Source organism: Takifugu flavidus, chromosome 9 (assembly GCF_003711565.1).
Source record: "Takifugu flavidus isolate HTHZ2018 chromosome 9, ASM371156v2, whole genome shotgun sequence".
NCBI classification, from domain to species: domain Eukaryota; kingdom Metazoa; phylum Chordata; class Actinopteri; order Tetraodontiformes; family Tetraodontidae; genus Takifugu; species Takifugu flavidus.
The window spans coordinates 7008976-7030193 of NC_079528.1; the positions used below are offsets into that span (position 1 = coordinate 7008976).

A 21218-nucleotide genomic window follows, 5' to 3' on the forward strand; every position below is an offset into this window, starting at 1 on the left:
GGGTTCCGAGTACAGGCATCTTTCACGATACATCAAGAGAGCACAGTGTGACAACTGGGTTAACCAAATCAGAGGTCACTGATTGCAATCTTTAAGAGCAACTAGAGGTGTCAGTGCCGCTACACCTGACTGACTCTAAAGTGGCTATCTAGGATTGCAATCTCCTCCCTGAAACTATTCCCAAGATGATATGAATTCTATTAATATTCAACAGCTTAAACTCTCATTCTCTTGGCTCTCTCCTTACAGGTGCAATTACAAACATTCAAAAGAAAGAACTTGGCTTCCTCGCCTTCATGCTGGCCACAGAAACTACAACCTGTTAAAGTCATAATCTTAATCCTTATGGTTTAAGGTAAAGTCATAGTTTTATTCAACTAAAATGCTCCAGGCTTCTCTAAATGTGTGATACTAAACTGGGTGATGCGGGAGCTGGTTGACACGTCACAGATACATTTACTACTCTGCTAATTACCGTTTTCCAAATTACTACCAGCAGTTAGTCCTGGAACTCTTGTTCTTCTGTGGCTATGACATTTTAGCCTCTGAGTCTCATCTGCTTGCCTGGACATTTATAACACGGTCTTACAGGTCATGCTGAAAGGCTAAGGACGTGTCATTGTGATCCTTAAGTTGGTTAGCAATCAAAACAAAGTTAAATAGCTTTGTACCTCTAACATCTCATTAAAACACAATACATGACAGACAAGCTGTGTTCTAAAGATGGCAAGTTTAAGCAAGAGCAGAAAATGGCAGCCTCCCTGGGTTGTTTAACACCTCTCTGAAGATTGCACTCACACAAGCCCTCAGCGCTGTCAACTTTGTTAAGCAGCGTCTTCATGCAAAACTGTTGAGAACCTCTGAGAACAAAGTGGCAACTTCCTGAATGTTTAACAACTCCAGACAGGTTCTCTTCCTTCATTCAGCTTATCCACTTGTGTTTCCTTCCTAGATGCAATTGTAATTTTCTCCCTCCCAATCCTTCATCAGGACGGCGGCTCTTGCTCATGTCTTGATTTTAGATGTATCGCTCTCCACTCCAGCTCACCTTGAAGGGGATCATTAACATGGTGGAGATATTACCTGAAACTCCCAGCAACTCACCCCTCCCAGATGCTGTTTAGTGGGCTCTGACAAAATAATTCAAGCCTTCACTTTTTCCATACGGCTGAAGAGATCTTAAAGGGATTTTTGAGAAATATCTTAAAGAATCTGTGATTGTTCTGTGCTGTATTGAATAGTTCAGCTCATTTTACTGTACAAACAAGCAAAACCAACAATTACTCAGGAACAAAATGATTCTGATGTCGGGCTGGATGGTTTGCAAATAAAGTTATTTTCGATTCTAGTTAGTCACAATTCCAAGCCTATACTGACATCTTCAATGACTCTCCATTTTCACAACTTAAGTAATCTAAATTTATAAGATGGAGCCTAACGTAGGGATGAACAATACATGCATTAAGCAAGTCAAGCAGGATTGTGCTGAACATGTGTTTCAGGACTGAAATTTAAAAAAAAAAAAAAAAAAGCCCATAGGAAATGTTAATTTTCTTTGTGTCTATACTATAAATGAAGAGGACATTATTCAACACAACTCACTGAATTTCAACCACCCAACTAATTAAGACAGAGTGATCTGTTCAGTAGCTTCTGTCCAAATCCCCGATGGCATCTGCAGTGAGAAGTAATTTGTCAACTGCTTTTTTTCACTTACTGAAATGGGTAAGGGTTGATGGATTTCCCAAACTATCATATGATGCTAATTTAAATTAGTGAAAGAGGCTGGAAAACAATTCACATGCTGAAGTCAAGGCCAGCAAAAGTAATGTTTTTATTCAGTGATCAGGGTAAAGCTGAGATCCAATATGATGTCAGCTTAATCAGTACCTCACGCTGTTAGTGTCAAATGTGCATCATACAGTATGTGCTGGACTTTGTATTTAACCAACACTACAATGTTGAAATAAAATATTCATGCCATCATCACATTTACACCAATTTTAAAGATTAATCAGCTCTATTGTCTTACTATGCAACATTAAACTGATTATGGCAATTAAGTCAATAAAATGAATTGTTTTTTTACAGCACATTACTCCCTTCTAGTAAACCTGACAACAGCAAGTGCTGCATTCAAGACTCACACCCTGTGTCTGCCGCACAGAGTTCCACCTCTTCATGAGAAGTAGCAACCATTCAAACACACTCGCACGCAGCATCGAGAGTCAGCATTCAGCGTCGCCTTGGGACACTTTGACTGACTGCAGCGGTTAAGGATCAAACCACTAACCTTCCAGTCCACAGCTGCCTAGTTATTATGATTTTTCTCCATCATTAGGCCCTCACATCACCATTAACAGAAAGGCATAAAGTTTTAATGGTGGACATAAAAACTCGCCACATGTTGCAGGATCCTGTTGTACTTCCCAGGATAACACCAGCCTGTCAAAGCCTTGGTTTCAGAATAAAGCATCTGACCTCTTTGTGCACCATTACTACCAGACGGGTGGAATCATACCGTTTCTTTTTTGTAACAGGCACCACACATATCTGATGTTCCAGTGACCTTTTACCAAAACCAGCTAATAAAACCTCTAGGTCTGCAGAAAACACATTAAGTCCGGCATCTTTATCATTGGAGGGACTGAAGCTTTACTCACCCCAAACTTCTACAGTTGCATAAAAGAAGGAATATTTTTTTTGCTACCTCTTCAAATGACCTAAAAATGTTCTTAAACCTTTATTACAGGACGCTTAACCCCTTGTGTCTTTGCCTGATGCTTAATTCCATGTTGCTATTAAATACTGGATTCCACCATCATTCCAGAGGTGTTTTATTGCACTGCCCAGCAACTTCAAATCCAGCACATCCATCATGTGCCTGGGTCACAAGGCCTCTGCTAAACATAGAATGAAGTCAATGTTTTGATATTAGAAGACGCCTACAGTGCTGCAAGCCTCTCTCCCTACACTCGTCTTTTCCTCCCTGCATGTGTGACTTACTCAAATGCATCGCTCCAAGCAATAGTAACAACTATTGTTTGCTTTCATTTCACTAGATTCTTTAAAGTTATGATATTCTTGATAAAGTGGGTGGAAACGAAAGACATACAGGAGGAAAACCGAAGCAATATTAATTTGTTATGGGATTCTTTTTAGGTTAACATATGCAATTCTACATGGCTTTTAGCAAACCTCCAGTGGATTTGGTGCACAAAAAGTTCAACTTACCACAAGATAAACTCTCCAAGTTTGTGCATTCCTTCATAGAATTGGGTGCCGAACATAGAATAGAACATGCATAATTTACTTGATAAAATGTTTTCATGTTGCAGTAAAAACAAGTCGGAGACAAATAGTTACAATACCAAACCAAATAAAAGTGTATGTTTGCCCTTTTTTTAAAATAATCTTCCCACTGTAACCATTTAGCACTAAAAGGGGAAGCAACTTCAAGCATCTTTAATTGGCTAATTTGTCTGCGATTGCTCTGGATCTGTGACCCGTCCTCTTCAAGCACCTCTGATGGAATAATGGGCCATTTCAGTCACACAGTGAAGATCCACTTGATTATAAGGTGCTTTGAAGCTGGGCTGGCTATAAATAAACCTATCAATCACAGACAACTACCCCCCCACCCAACATCTTGGGTACACAAACCTACAGGGGTTTAAATGCTGTCTACACTCCACAAACAAAATGTTCTATCCACTCAGTACCAATTTGTCTCAACTTAGGAACATGCTGCTCCTGTGGGTGTAAATCAGAAACAGGACATGACAGTACAATACGCTGATATTTAATTAAAATAACTGATGTGAATACAGTAGGTGAATGTGGTGGGGTACACGTAGGACAAGTAGCCCTCTCATCTCAGGGCTGACAAATACACACTCATTTTTACCCCAAGGCCAATTTGGAGTCACCAAATTGTTGTCCTCCATATGTCTTTGGACTGTGGGAGTAAGCCAGAGTGAACCTACACAGACACAGAGAGAAGGGGCAAACTCCACACAGACGAAAGCCCTAACCCCCAGGATGCAAACCCTACAGGCATCTGTGCTAACCACTGCACCAGCCCACTGAGCCTCGGGGCTCTAGACTGAGCCACTAACAAATACTGTACATATAGATATTGAAGATAATGGATCCAGACACACTGAATACACAGCAGAAAACAAGAACACACAGAAAGAGCAGAAGGAAATACAGACAGTAATAACTTTGATGACAAGCTGCACAGAATGCATAAAATTTGGACTGAAACCAATGTAATATACACAGTAACTTCACATTTAGACATGGACATAGTAAAATAATTCTCCATGTTACTCTCAATCAGATAAAACACAGAAGCAGCCCTTGACAGGAAATTTAAGACAGTGAGGTGATGAGCTGAGCCGACGCTGAAGTCAACCAAACATTTGATCACTGTGGTGAACAAGAATGCATATAGGGATTTAGGAGCCATGTAAAGATGTGTGCAAGGCAACCCTAGATACAGGAAATGTAACCACACTGAGGTCACCTGTGTATCATCCACTACCTGGCATGTTTTGGCTGTAAGGCTTATGCTTTCACATTTGTGTAATTGTTCTATCATTTGGGAAATAACAAGACGAGCAATGTTACCATTCCTAAATGCATTGCCAAAAACACATCAAACAGCAATTCCAGCTCACGCCTGTTACCATCTGCCTAATTTAGGCAACACGTAGGCAGGCTGACTTTGACAAGAGTTAGGGGCTGCAAACGGCTGGAGATTAGGAGAATAAGACCTCGGGCCTCATCTCCTCCTAGACTGCAGGAAACAACCCAAGAATGGTTGGGCTGCTGTCATTTCACAAATGAGACATAAAATGACAAACCCCCATCAATGTCTAAACTAATGTTACTTTTTCTCCCACTCTGACTTGTTTTGTGCATCATTAATAATCCTCACCTCCTTCAGGGCCTACTTCCTGATCACTGAATGAGAAAAGCCATTCATGCAGACACAAAGTGTGATGGCACCATTGTGCTTTGAAATTTCCATGACCGTATCACTTTTCAACAAATGGGCCGGTGCCAGTCCCTACAGCTATGTCATACGTCTATGCCGTTTTTCTACAGTATCCGTCTTCATTCAGACATAATAAGAGCAGCTAACGGTGCCGTGCATTCAGTTATATCACTATCATCAGGAGATCTCCGGCCAGAGGAAATAAGATGGAAAAAATAAAAAAATCAATAGGACAAAGCAGCAAATTTCATTTTTACAAGGGGCAGCTGATAGAACCGGTTTAAAACAAGAGTTTTTGAACGTTTTGTTTTTAAAATATAGCGGCGTGTTACCTAGCCAGCACTCACCTCTGTCTAATAAAGTGATTTCATCACACAGGCCATGAACCTGGCCTTGGATTTCTGTACTTTCACATTACAAGTCAATTCTGGAGCTGACCATTGAAAATGACAAAATGATGAGTGACAGCGAATATGTGTAACCTATGGAATTTCAAGGCTGCTGCTCATGCTGCAACTTTGTCTTTGACTTAATGGCTTTTCTGCCCTGATACTGTCAGTTTGTTTCAAGAATTTTGCCTCTAAAGTTTTTCATATCCATGTGATCTTCCTACAAACATAAGATAAGGTGATTTGCAATCAACTATAAATAGGATTGCAATATCATATAGTTGCCATAGGAGACTAAAAAAATGGAGATGAATCCAACTGTTAAACAATGACACTAGCAATGTTTTGTTTTGTTTTGATGAGTCTACTTAATTAACATCACAGCTTTCATGACCAAAACACACAGAGACACACACACACACACACACAAACTTCAGTTGCATTTGGCACAAAGGCTTTCCTGACAATGGTCTGGATGTCCTTGCAGACTTAATGATCCACAGGTATGGATTTTAATGAGCAGCTTGTTCATTGGCGTGGCTGCCGATTACAATGTCAGGCCCCAAAGCGAGGTCGAAGCGTTAAAGGCGCCACAGAGTCGTTAGAAGAAGTGCATGAATGCACGGGAGATTGCGAAGCCTGTTGATGTGTACACCTCGATCCCACTGGAGCATTTCTCTGGTGACAAAAACACACATGCATCACCACTGCTGAAGGGCTCTCGAGGCTTTCAGTTATGACGCTTCCTGAGCATGTTTTTCTGGGAAGCCATCCACAGAGACTTTGAAGTACCAGAGAAGCAGCTCATAACAAAAGCATTATAAGCAACAAGGGCTACTTCTTTTAGACACAGCCTAATTACAGATGTTTACTGTTGTTGTGCAGCATATGTGCCTCGTTGGCTGCTAAATCTATAGTGTAACTTGGCTGTCATACGATGTAGATTCTGAAAAATGGGAGTTGAAACATTTTCATCTTCTAAGTTGTGTTTTGCAATGAGTCAACGCCAAAGCAACAAATACATTTAAAAAATAAAAATAAAAAAAACAACCCTCATATGAGGATTTATGTAGCTGCACCCCCCAAAACAGCATTAGATTGTTCACGTGTTTTTCCTACTAAACATTTAACAAAACAAAGCTCTCCTTTTATCATTGTTTGGTTACATAAAGAGCCCCACACCCATACAGGCACTAATGTTAGAGAGAGAGGCACCAACATAGGACACTAATTTATCTCTCCAATGCCTGATGCAAAACACTAAATATTTACTACTTTGCTTTGCAAAGCAGAAAATACCATTTTACAATCTCCCTTCATCTTTTGTGCAATTACATCCTTGATTAGTAGGACCTTAAATTACAAGCAAAGGCACCACACCTTGATCTGCAAAAAATAAGTGTTTGTTTTAGAAATTTGCTACTTAATCAGTTCGCGGTTTTGTTGATTACCAAGACAGAAACGTGAAAATGATCAGCTCAACACTTTGTGGTGTCAAATTTGACCCCAAGTGTCAGAAGAAGATTTTAAATTTGGGTTAAAACTCCAGATGTGCAGAACAGTGGAGGGGAAAATCTAATTACAACCCATACAAAAATACTGATTCACAAAAGCATTACCAGGAAAGATGAGATCATTAATGCGGTACAGGAGCTACTCGGCTATCTGCAATGGCACCGCAATTATGAAAGTGAAGGGACTATTCCAGGTTCTGAGGTGTTAGTCATTAATCATGTTTGATCATGTATATTCAGCAACCCATTCCTGATTAAAAGCCTCACTGTAATTAGAAACACCCGACTGTTGCACTCCATCTCCTGCTTTCCTCTACGTGCTGTTCGACCATGAATATATTTATTTTACATATTCAAAAAGGTCCGTACTTCATTATGTTTAATTAAATGTGCAAACTTTGTCAACTCTGCCAGGTTAAGTGCAGTTTTCAAACATTTATGCATTGATATCTAGAATAAGAAAGGAAGGGAAAAAGCACATCAGCCTACTATTCAGTTGAACTTTAAGGAAATGATAATATTCCATGGTTCAACATATTAAAGCGCATATGACTTGATCTGAAATTCTGAATTCAATTAAGCATAAATATTTGCACTGCATAAAAAAGCATCTCAGCTGTAATATCAAAATAAATTCACATTTTAAACCTCATTCCCATGTTGCAGCAGGGAAGTAGATAATGCTGGGCTGCATTAATTAATTTAGAAGCACTGCCATGAAATGTGGGGTGGACATTTTCTGTAGGTTATGAAAATGTAGGACATTTGAGATGATTAGATGAGCCAGACTCACTGAAGCCACCTCCCTGATGTGCTGTAACCTTGGATCCTGACTGGGAGGCTGCAATCATTTCCAGATGTTATTTGAACATTTCCCTTTTATTGCTGACTTTATTTTGGATAAAATCTCATCCATTTGTCATAATGGGTAAATGATGACTTGCATTCACCAGTGCAACTGAAAAGCTTTAGATATCAGCTTCATGCTGGTATATACAGTATGTCCAGGCCAATACTGATTCATTTCCAATTGGTAAAGGTGACAATGCAAACTTCAAAACAATAATTCAGTGTTATTGATCGGGGGAAACTATCAGTTATATGAATCTACATATTTAAGTGATCATAGCCCCAATTCATACTTTCCTTAAAAAACAATATTTATGCATCTGGTATGATTTAAACTGAAGGACTGATTAAAAGAAAGAACTATTAAAAAGATAAATAAAATGAATTAGAGGTGATAAGAATATTCTAAAAGTTTTTTTGTGAGTGCTGGTAAGAAAAATGGCAGGTAAGAATAAGAGAGTAGATGTTTTCCAAAACTGTAAACATATCGAACCATTCAAACTTATCACAACTTAACTATAAATGATATCACGATGGATCACATATCACCTACATGGGGGCTTTTTCTTCATGTCAAATGCTGCTTAATTCACTCAGCTCAGAATGTCTGCATCTGTTCTAGAGGGACCAAAGCAAATATGCCACCGTTTTAATATCAAGGCCTCAAATTGTCTTCTAACATGACAGTCAATCACCTTCTAATCTGACAAAAAACAAAACTGACTGAACTGATCCAAGTCAAAATTCTGCCAACAATCACAGCTTTTGAATGAAATACCTTGTACGGACGTTAATAATGAAATAAGGATATATTATTGTGCTTCTGGAGTGTCAAAATAGGTGCATGCTTTTGTTAGTTACCTTTATTTCCTCACATTTCAGTGGTTTATTTTTAGTTTAACTGAGAGCAGCTGTTTTAGGGCCAAGTAACTTTTAATAAACATGAATTAGTACGTTTAAATCTCTCTGAATAAGATCTTTTTTGGCTGTTTTCACAAAGGCACAGAAGAAAACATCAGCATCAGAAGCGATTACTACAGGCTTGAACAGGTTCCTGTGTCCTCTCCCTGGACCTCTCAGAGAAATTGATTACACGTCAGTCACAGTAAAAAGAAGAAAAAGGTCTGGACTGAGTGCAGGATGAGATGAAAGGAGAAAAGACTGCTAGTGTTCTTTTCTTATTCTATTCTCTTTTTTGGCTGCTGTTGATCTGATATTGATTGCCTGACATCGGTCAAATATCCCACTCTGCATTGTGGATAGATATGGAGCGGGCACGGAAGGCCTGGGGTGGACGTAGTCTGAGGGGGACACATGAGGGAGGCGGATTAGGACTGTCACCAAGCAGGGACATATGATTGATCTAAATGGCTTTTTCTGCAACTGTGATAAAATGGATGCTTTAATTCTGACTGGCTTTCCTCCAAGATGACTGCGGCTGCAGCGCTCATGTCATCAGTGATGTTTTTGTACACCGGAGGGAATTGTTTTTGATTGACCTACTGATGCAATGTCACAATCATCATCTACTGCTTTGTCCCTTAGCGGGGTCGCGGCGGGGCTGGAGCCTATTTGGCTTCCTCCAGGCGAGAGGGCAATGTCACTAAACATCAGTAAATCATTCCATTATGATAGAAGGGTCAAATGTGAGAAGAGTCTTTATTTAATTTTAAAGATTTCCTCTACAATCACAAGATGTTGCGCTCTAAAATGGAAAGAACGCACACAGAGACCATAAACACATTAAGGAATTCAAAGCAACTCCTCATGCTGGTGCAAAGCTGCCCTGCTGGTGCAAACTCACACTTGTGGATGTTATGAATATGTTATCTGCGAGCAGTTTACAATTGTTCCCCTTTGCCTTGGAACAAAGAGTCAACGTGTCAGTTAATCTTACCTCCCTGATGTCTCACTTAACAAAAGAGAGGCCTTGTTTACAGAGACCACAAATAATTAGAGTTTCCAGTCAATTCCAACAGTTCTGCTCATGGGAAACATGAGCACTGCAGTTCCACCACCTGCCTGTGCCTCTTAGCACGCTGTGCTGCATGAAAGCTTCTGGGCTTTTCTACTGATTACATTAGCATGTTGCCTCTGTTAAATAAAGATTTCCTACCATTGTGTTGTATAGCTGGATACGCAATGTTAAGAATATTGGTGAGCTAGAATGAAAACTTTTACAACAAATCATGTTAAAGTTGTGTAAAGACACAAATAAATACAAACTTGTAAAGATGTAGACCTAAAGAGCATTTGGTGCAAAAGGTGCACACAAATAAAGGCCGTGTGTGGTGCACGCTGCAGTGGGAGGGGCCCAGTTTGGGTAAACACCTTCTATGGGCTTTCCTTAATATTGCTTTCTGTGAAAACTGACACTATCTGAGCAACTAAAACATGTTTGTCTTGCATTTTCTGATGGTAGCTAGTTGCTTTCCAAAGAGTCCACTTTCTCTGTGGCAAACCTTTATATAATTTTAATTAAAGTTTGCTCTTACTTTATTTTAATTCAGGCCTATGCTGCTATTCTTTAATAAGTAACCTAGTTCTGGTCATAATAAAGGTCAAGCTTGTCACAGACAATAGTTAAATTCAGCTCTTACCTTTGTAGAAGCACTCCTCACTGTGCACGATGGTGATCCGGAACCCTTTGAGACAGGAGGCCCGATGGAGCTCACAATGGTTCTGGTACAGCTTCCCATCTGACCCACACACAGGTTTATAATGTGGTTTGCAGTGGTCCAAGCACGTGCACACCCCTTGGCCAGTCTCATGGTTGACCACACAGTGTTGACCCAAACCACAATACTTGTGTTGACAAGGACCAGGGTAGCGACTGTGTCCCATAAGTCCTGGAAACAACAAACAAATCATTTTTTAACAGAAACATTAAAAAAAATTACCAACACAACACAGGAGCCTCAGACACAAAGTAATGACAAAATTACAGGACACACAAATATGTTTCAATATGGGTCCAGTATACCAGTGAACCACCTTCCAGTGCGCAACATGACCCATGAAATGCTGCTTTCAGGAACCGCAGGTTGAAATTAGTTTTTTGTTTTTTTTAAATTTACCTCAGAGCCTCTCTCAGACAATATCTCTCTAGTTCCAAAAAGAAATCAAATAAAGTTCTTCACAGACCACAAAGGTGAGGTGACCACTTCAGACCACAAAGGTGACCACTTCAGATTGTCATAAAAAAACAAAGTTGTAACTTGTAATCCCTTTGCGGGGGACACGTGCACCCCCCAATAGCCCTCTAAAATCAGGTTGATTTGAATTTTAAGCCCAGATCCTCATGCCTACTGTATAATAGTCTTATTGACTCTATTATAATGATGAAGCGAGTGCACCTAATGTCCCTTTTCCTGTCCATTTCATGGCTGAGTTAGGTTTCATGAAATGTGTAATGAACCTAATATAAGAGAAGGAGAATCTATCATTTAGAGCTGCAGCTAAAGTTTTGTTATCTACAAATTGATTTGCTGATTACTATTTTGTTGTTCTGTTAAAAAGCCTCAAATAAAATAGGTGGAATAATATTCCTTTCACTGCTTTTACAAGCTTAAAGAAAGAAAGGGATAGAGGAGGATGGTGGGGTCTGATGCTGTTTTTATTCCAAAAAGTGTCCCCTTTTTTCTTGTTAATGTCTTGGATATAATTATACATCTAATAGCTACAGTAAAAAGGGATCTATTTAAGCTGCCCCACCTCTACTCAGCACTCTGCACCTTGCCTGAGGTCAGAGCTCACTTCATTTGTCAATTTTAAAATAGCCTGCTGTGAGGCACTACCGAAAAATCACTGGTGCAACTCAACTGTACATGTCTGAGCTAGACACGGACTCCCAGGAGGGGGAGGAAGGTCTGCGAGTGGTAAATTCTGTCTGTGACATCGCTGCCTGCCGCTCATACCGGCTCTGCACTGTTGGCTTAATACTCAGGGAGAAGAAATGTATTCACTTTGACTGCCTTTTTATGAAATGATGTGTGTTAAGCTTGCAAAAATGGGTGTCTGTTACTCTGGACATGCCAGCAAGGTCAAGCTTTTATTCAGTGAGAGACTAAATACTGGACAACAACAGAACACTAATGCCAGCGATGATATCATTTTCTGACCCAAAGATTTTGAATGACTTTCATTGGTTATTCTATTTGCTTTCCGGCTTTTTTAAGGGATTTCAAAGGGTTATTATAATGAAAACCCAAATCTAAATGAAATGCAAGCAAAGCATCCTTGAGAAAAACACTCATTTTCAGCCTGCAGGGCTGCAGTTCCACAGTAGCCAATGACCTGACCTCTGTGAGAAGGAAATAAAGAGTTTCCTCTTGGCCATGCAGGGAAAGAAAATATAGCATTATATGAAAGGTTTTTTTGCAAATTCGTCAGCACTGAATCACAGCAAAACAGTGTCATCAAACAAATAAAGCTACACTATCTGAAGATCATGGAATAGTCTTTGTATTTCTTTCTGGGAGGACAGGAGCCCAGTCCAGTCAGCCATTTCAACCTGTAGGAACACTAACTGGGCTTTGTCAGGCCACCGATCACATCACAGCAGCCCATAAACCATTTTGAATATATCGCTTCATTAGAATGTCGCTTAAGGCTGAAGACTCATAATGAAAAACCACAGTATTCCTATGTTTGTAAAGTATTAGGCTCCAAAAAGGTCACAGGACAGGTACCGTTAGGTCAGGTACTGTTGGCATTATAGTAAAGAACACACTTTTACTCGTGTGTCACCTGCTAATATGCCAAATGAAAGACTAATGTGGAGGCAGCCATGTGTCAAGTGCCTCTTGTGAAATGGCAAACTCTACATTAGTTTCTGCTTTCAGAAGACTGATAAGGTTAATTTTTCTGAAAAATGAATTTTTTTTTTTTTAAATTGATTCATCTTCCATGCAGTGAATGAGGTGGATAAACAGGCTAACGGATGAGCTCCTTTTCTCAAAGTAAGGTGAAGAAAAAAATTCAATTGCACCAAACTTCAGTTTCTATAACTCAAACTATAAATAAATGAGTGCAAACTTCTGGTAACTGGGCATTGATTTTTCAGTAAGTAGGAAGAAGTAAATAAATCAAATAAGCCAAAAGGATATTAAGATCACAACATTTGTATTATCATGATGCTGTCCATAAAAGTGCAATTTTCTATTTTATAAAATGATGTTCTGAAAACATTTGTAGAAATCTGTAAACTCATGTATTTCCAGTATAAATCATAACTTTTATGTTTATTAAAGTGTATGATAAATTCTGGAGTTTTAAAAAGCTTTCAGGCTTTTATGGCATAATATTTTGTTCCATTATGTTCAATCACTTTTTTATTGGTCATCATTTATTAAACACCATGTGTACCGTAGTAGATTTGTGGTCCATGTGCATGCTAATTTCATTACGTAATATATCCAGTGGTGATGGTAAGTCATTATCTTTCATCCTTAAAGCACCAAACACACACAGCTGGGTGAACTCATCAATTTGTGATTTCTGGTCAACTGGTAGATGTGATGGCAAATTATTTTCCTCTCCTTTATCATTCAGCACTTTTTATTATACAACATAACACATTCATGGCTCAACTTAATGATAATGTGGCCTGAGCCAACATTATACTGCATTTAACCAATTACAGTCATATAAAAGTAAAGGAAATGACATTTTCTTCTATTCATGTCCATTAAGGAGACACTATCCAGATAATTTGCTCTGACAGCTTAAAGGGCTTATTTTATCTCATCAAACTGTTTCACAACTATCTTAACTTTTCCAATTTATACATCAAGGCTTCTCTAAGTGTTTTATGAAGGAATGAATTTTGGCTTATGAATTAAGTTGCTGGTGACTTTAGAGCCGCAAAGTCAGTATCTCCAAGATACTGGAAAATGTTATTCAATATAGGTCATAAATATACCGTATTGAATGATAATATCAAATACAAAAAGGTCCCCAATTGCAGCATTTTCCAATTCCACCTGTCCCCATCCCCCATTTTACCTCTTCTCCCAACCAACTATATCAGCTATAGCAGCCTAGCTGGTAAAATTATGATTTAGGGCTCACGAACATTTGTGAGAAGCCACTTCTTCCAAACGGACGGGTGCATACAGCTGTCAATACTCTAAGATAAACTGGCATTAACTCAGCAAGAAAGATCACCTGGAAAGAGTGTGTCGGTGTTGCTCAGCGTAAATATTAAAATTAAGACTGAAAAAGAGGCTTTTAATCTTCTGTGAACATCAGAGCAAAGTTGTAGCCATTCTGCATAGATTGACCTAAAGTAGTGAGCCTCAGTTGTGTCCCTAACATTTCCCCAGACGGGCTCCTTCATTATCCTCTAGCTGTCAAAGTAGACAGTATACATGCGTGTTCACTGTGACCTGACTGAAGCCAGTCAATTTTCTACTTTATTAAATCCCCGCAGCGCCCTGGCATAATGATTTATTTGGCAAATTTGTGTCGAACAGCCAAGCATCCCTTGCCACAAGCGAGGTCGACAAAGGGCACATCTCTGTTATCAGTATGCACGTCACACAATCTGGTCATCAGCTGACATCAGAAACAAATGAGAAATCGTGTGCAGCCGACCAGTTATTGATGACCTCGTCCTTTTCCAGAGCATGGACGGAAATACACTGATGATCCTGGGGGTTAGATGAAATCATGCACAAATTCAGGTAACGTGTGGAGGTAAAATGACTCAGCAAAGAGATCACAGCAGAGAGCTGGACACAAAAATGGATGAATGTGCTTTTAGGCAACGCCGTGCAGCAAATCCAGCTGTGTTGCCAGGTTTTAGGAAAAAATATAAAGGATTTATTAAATTAGATGCTAAAAACTGGCATCACTCACATTAGTAGCATTTATTTAGAGAAGAATTTACCAGCTCCATAATTGGTTCGTTGAAATACAGTGACAATCAGACATCCTGACAGCGTTTGCAAACAGAAATATGACTGACAACAATTAATTAAGTCAGACTAAAGTTAATTCCCCGATTGGCAGTTGCTTCACCAAATATTAGCTTTTAAATAAGATGATGAGCTGCAACTCTAAGAACTACAGGTCTAGTGTTTTTAGTGGCTTCTATCATATAACATTTCCACTAATGTCACTATTTGTATTGTACTTCTGCATCTTAGAGATCTGGCAAAGTTAGAAATGTACTTATTCGAGACTAAACTTTATTAGTCATACCGAAGCACCTCGTTAAAAGTGAAAAATTTCGAACTCCAAGCATGTAGGCAACAGCAGCTCCTGACACGTGTGACTCCAGTCTGTTTTGCAAAGGCCATCTTCCTGTGCCGCTCGCATAATGAGGTGGACCGTGTAAATGGATAACAGATGTATTTGGATGTGGCTGACATGATCAGATCAGTCGCTGCGGATGGATCAAAGCACCGTTCTGCAGGGAGAGACGTGCCCGTCAACAGAAAGCAATAAAACGGAAACTGTCCTCCAAATGTGGAACAGCCTGCTCCGTTCCTGCGCTTTGTGACATCTGTGCTGCTCAGACGGAATTTAAATGTTTGCCGCCGTTCGTGCAGAGCCGAACTTCTTTTTTTCAAGTTTCATTTCATTTACCACTTTGCGCGCCTCTTTTTCCCCCACTGCTTCCTAAACTAAGAGAGGCTGTGTAGTACCCATCAGATGTTCTCCATTAAAGGGGCCTGCTTCCTGAGGGAAAAAGCAAAGAGTGGTAAACAACAGTCAGACTCAAAGACTCACACTCGGCATACGGAGTTAAGCTGGCCCACAAGGCCCCTTAACAACAACATAATCGGAGTAGACTACAACTCAAACTTTACATGGCACATAAACAATGAAACATCCCCACGCACGAGCTGACACTTTGCTCAACACTCTCGACAGACATGGAGTAGAACAGACGCGTCGACTGCAGCAGCATTTGGAAAGGAGTAGAGGATCCATCCGACTTTTTAAACAAAGATTCTACATTATATACAATAAAGTACAACCTGTACAAGTATGTTCAATGTTTAAATGAAAAATAAGTCAGCATGCCTGGCTGAGATGACTGAACTGTATACTGTGTCTCTCCATATGGATTTGGCCTGCTTCCAGGCTTAAAAGGTTTTTATTTTTTTTATAAAATGTTGAGTGATTTAGAAGGATGCTTTACTCGAACCTGTGTGTGGAATCGTGCCCATTGTTGTGTGCTTCAGTGGTGTACGACTCGCTGGTTACTTTTCCTTTTCTCTGCCCATAATGCGGCAGCAGCATTATTTTACACGCCGATTTCAGGGTTAAGTGGAGACCACAGAGTCTCACTGGAAGGGGCACAGTGCATCTTTGAGCATGGAGCTATCTGCCCTGCCTGTTTGAATACTATCAACAGGGTGTTAATGTGGCTGGATGGATCCATTAGCATAGAAACTGTGCAGCTTCCATTTTTATTTAAAAAAAATAAAAAGGAAATTTAAGATTAAATTAAATTCAAGTGTGCAAATGATCAGAGCTGTTTTTCTGCCTCTGAAGAAAAGATTCCTGTTAACACCCATTCTTTTCTATCTTCGAGTTAGAAATATTGATGCACATCCTCTACCTGACTAATTTCAGTTCCAGGAGATGTACTCCATGCGGTGTTTGGACTTGTCAACATTTTATGAGAAGCTATTTAAGGCACAAGAGCTTCTCAGCTCCTTGAGGCTGAGTAACACACAAAGTTTAAAACATTTATATCTTTTCTTCCACCTCAATGAATCCCCCCACAGCCCAGAGTACAATTTTTAAAAGGTCTTATGTCATTTTATAAAGATTTCCTTGAATGGGTTTCAAAAGGAGTGACTGTGGCTCTTTTAATCCCAAATTGCACCTTTTTGTGTGATGACTTTAGACCGATGGGCCATTTATGAGCTTCTATCCAGAATTCTGCACTTGAAACACATAAACCTGTTTGCATTAAGTGTTCAGCACTTATTTCTCAGGCTAGATGACCTAACAGTGAAAAGTCACTTTGAACAATGTATGCAGCTGTCTCAAAGTGCAAAGGTCACAACATTAAAATGCTGACCAAAGTGCCACCGTGCACACCTCAATCATCAAGATCATTCTGGGCCAGAAATGGACACTCAAGCAGAACATGTTGAGTCAAACCAGAAGAGGCAGATATTGCAAAGACAGACATTCACTACTGAACATTCATCTTGGATTATAGACAAGAGGCCATTAGGAGAGTAAACAATCCATTCACATGATCATCACCACCGTTCAGAGTATAAAGAAAGCAGGGTAAAATCACAAACTACAGAAATATAATGTAGCCTGTTAATAATGGACATACAACAGCAGCTGAACAAAAATAATTAGGTTTATTTGACTATCTGATCATGCATTTTAAAAAAAGGCTTCCCTTCGAGGGTTTTTGTCCACGCCAAAAATAACCCAAGTTACTAAACGTGAATGTGTATGGAGGACATGAAGTACATTCCTTAAAGCCTCTGATGTGTTTTGTTTTCCGCTCCAGTGTAAAAGTTTTTCTCTAATTAAAGCATTGAAAGCATCGATACAAATGCCGACAACGGTTGCTCGTAAAGATTAGCTTGGTGAAGTGCGTGTGCATGTGTTAAAGAGCTCCGTTCACAAAGCAGCGGTTGTTTTTCAGTTAAAGAGTTGCTGAGATAACACCAGTTGGAAGCGTACTCAGGGGTTCCTCTGGTGATCAGTGGCCTCACCGAAAACAAATCTGCACTCGTAATCAACAGATACAGATTTAGGAACTGGAATATTTTCATATTTTATGCTTCTTATCAAGTTAAGAATGGAATTTTATGTATTCTGGAAGAAAACAGTGAATGTGCAGAGTAAATAATCTGTGTGCCGGGATCAGATGTTCCTATTTATAACAGCATGGCTCTTCTGTGTGGAGCCAAATTTGATTGTAAAGATTAATCGTCTGCCCATCCAGCTCTTTAAATCAGTTTGATATATAGTGGCCAGAATTACAATACTGTTAGCTTTGAAAATAAAATAAAATAAATAAAAGATGACGTCCACCATCTGCAGCCAAACTACATTCTGATTACAATTCTAGATTTTAAATACTAATTGAAAACTGAATTTAATTCAGGAATCTGGAGGCTGCTATGGTATGTTGTCCCTCTCACCTTCTGCAGGGGGGGTTGGGGCCCACTCTTTCAAACCACCCCCCTAAATTTGTGGATAACCTAAACCAGGAGTGTCTAAAACCGCTTCCACAATTTCAGCAGGCTTTTCTGTTGCCCACCCCTGGACACTGGTCCTCGTGATAGATGCAAGCATCGGAAAATGTATAGGAGAACGCCCGGAAGCCACTTAGCAGCTTTCTGTCGCATTTTATCCTCTTGCTTAATCACTTAACCTGGGCCCAGTCCCACCACCGTTCCATCCACATCAGGATGCGGCCGTTTTCCCGCCAATACCGGCGTTTATCAGCCCTGCAGACTAATTGAGAGCTCCTCCCATTTCTTCACATTATGGCAAAATCTCTGAGCAAATGGAGGAAATTCAAGGGTTTCTTTTTCTGCTCTGTGTTAATGGTTCCGAGGTAATTATGTAGATCCACTGGAGACAGGAAATGTTAGACAATGGAACATGAATGGAGAATCACAAAAAGCCCAAGTTATTTCATGTTTAATTTAAGCTTCTTGTAGAGCAGAACAATTTTGCGGAATTTTGTTAATTTTATCGCATATAATCGAAACAACTTGGTGATGGGATGTTGAAGAAGATGATATAATAGTGATGCAGCAGTTTGTCAGCCGTTTATATCCAAAGCCTGTTGCTTCCTCATATCCTTGGCCCTGTAGTTGTACATGAGGGAAAAACACTTCTGAATTATTATCACTATGACGATATCAGACACACTAGGACCTTGCTTGTTTTCCCTCGCCGTCTCTTTCATCCTGAATTTTATTTGACAATCATTTGGAGCTGCTCATATTGGAAGCCATAAAATAGGACATTAGACGCGTTTCACGTGTGAAGAGTACATCTCTTAGGAAGGTGTTTCACAGACACAGAGGCAGTGCCATCCTTCCCAGGAAATTCTATTTTGGACGGGAGCTGGAACAATCATTCAAAACAATGTCTCTTCTAGCGATCGCCGCGGTGACCTTCAGCTGGGTAAAGTAGTACATTTATTACCAAGCTTTCATCATTACCCTCTGCGGGTTCACACGTCTTATTGATGAATTTCAATTGATTCGTCCCACTTCATTTAATGGTACATATTAAAGATATGGTTTGCCAAAAGTGATTGGATCAACATCCTGGGACTCATTTATATGCTGAAAATGACGGCTGAAGGTGGTGATGTTGATGCTGCTAATTGTGCAGCGCGTTATACACTCGTTGGTAAAACTGCTGATCATCATCGCACCTTTTGCTCTCCTCTTGCCCTCTCATGGTCAAGTAAGCAGTTTTGCAAGATCGCTAAACGATTTGCAGACTTGAAAATAAATCGAGCACCACACGTGTCAGTTATAGTACGGCTCGTAAACACAATTCTCACAGCCCCGGGTGGTTATCAGTCAACGCTTGCAAGCATGAACTCACAGATTCTGAGCCAGAGCCAGATTTTCAAAATCATGGGTCTAAATGAAATTTAAATAATACTAAATACACACCCCAGAGTTCGGTTTATTTAGCAACAGTACAGAAGTGTGGCGCTCCTTTCTTCTTTGACGCTTCATTTTGGCGCCTAGGCCTTTTTAATTCAAACCTTTAAACTACGGTATAAAAACACTAAATCAACAAGCTTGTGATTTAAGTGGTTCGAAGTAGTGCACAGCTGAGGTACCGAATTTAAAGCAACGCAATTTTGTGCAATAATTTATATATAGACAGATGCTCATTAGCGTCAGTGTTTCTGCAGGAAACACTTGAGTCCTCCAAATTATTGTTCACAAGATGTTGAAGCTTGCATCAAATTAGCAAACACACTTGGGACACCAGGTGAGAGCAGTTAACAAACAGGTCTAATGGAAAACTATAGCAGGCTTCAACACATTACTCATAAACAAGTTAATTCTGGCACCAATATTTCATGATCAGGGGAGAAACGAAACGTCCTGTTCAGAGAAACATGTAAACACAAACATGGCTGCCCCCGTCGGGAAAATGTCGCTGGTTTGGGAATTGCAGTAAGGCGGATGCCCAGACCATTGCAGAATAAAAACTCTATATTGAATCTGCCGATATTTCACATTTTATGCAGTTTCTATGACGGCTGTAAAGACTTAATGATGTTGATGTTTGGCATGGGTGCTGTTTTATCGGTCTCATTTACTCCAAAACTGTTTCACTGCATCCACCTGTTTGTTTGCTACTGACGATGCTGCGTTCAAGTTTCAAAAACACTTTAATATCCGTCACATAATGACTGGCTGAAAATTAAACTCCACAAAAACTTTAACACCACATTTAAAACAGCATCACGTGAACAAACAAACCGTCATTGGGTTTAATGTGTTTTTTTCTTTAAATGCGTGTTTGTTTTAATGTGTTTTTTTTTTTTTAACATCATTTATGTTTCGAGCTCCATCCCTATTTTTTATTACAATAATGTTTTTTAATCTTGAACACATGAGATGCAAACACATCAGCAATGTGGAAAGTGCAGTATACTTCATCTTCCTAACTGCTCTTTACCTTTCCGACATTTTTTAGCAGCGTCTCATGGAGCATAGTGTAACCTACTGTACATTGTAATGTTTCACAGGCTCAGCTGTGGAATGTTGAAGTTACACAAATGGTGAATCCTAAATGCTCACTGTGGCATGTGACCAGTTTGAGTTACAGCAAACGGCTCTGTGAGGAGCTTCTGCACAACCATAAATCCACCTTAATGCATCTCTGACCATGAAAGCTATAGGTGGCTTGCTCCCTTGGGAAGGTGGCAGAGCTGTCCCATACACTATTTAGGTCAGAGACAAGTGTCCTTTTAAAGCTTAGTGGGTCAAGAAGCATAAGTGGTCTGTCAAAATACCCAGAAAAGTCCCCTAAGAATTTCAAATGAGAATCCTGCAGGGCTCATGAGCAGATGGCCCAGCGCAAGACCATAGCCTCTCTTTATAAAACACTTGTCTCCGTTTACATACAAGACTGCACACTTTGCAAAAGTCAGTGGACTGATTAAGACGTACTGTGTGAAAGCGACAGCAAATTAAACTGTGGCAGAAATTGAGAGGTTAGACAGAGCAAAAACGAGTCTCTCATTAATTCCAAGTAAAGCGCAGAACAATGCAGAAATGCTCAATCCGTTATACAGTTATGAGGAGTTATTAAAACTGTATCTTAAACCCGGGGGGTGGTGTGTAATTTTAGAATTAATATACAATTTAAAGCCCTGTGCTTGCATCCTCTGAATTATTCAAACATACTACTGCACCGGGCCCTGAGTCTGGTAGGGAGTGAGGCAGCTGCTCTGCATACAGATTAACATATTACCTC

At 39.7% G+C, this 21218-nt stretch overlaps 1 protein-coding gene across 4 annotated transcripts in view; it reads right to left on the reverse strand.

Moving 5' to 3' along the window:
* The window catches only part of fstl5 (follistatin-like 5), a 107388-nt gene that overhangs the window by 57083 nt on the left and 29087 nt on the right, over nucleotides 1–21218 (reverse strand). For all 4 annotated transcript variants that reach the window (XM_057043233.1, XM_057043236.1, XM_057043235.1 and 1 more), the window contains one exon: nucleotides 10358–10606. In XM_057043233.1, coding sequence (XP_056899213.1) covers nucleotides 10358–10606 — 249 coding nt within the window. The remainder of the gene's footprint in view (nucleotides 1–10357; nucleotides 10607–21218) is intronic.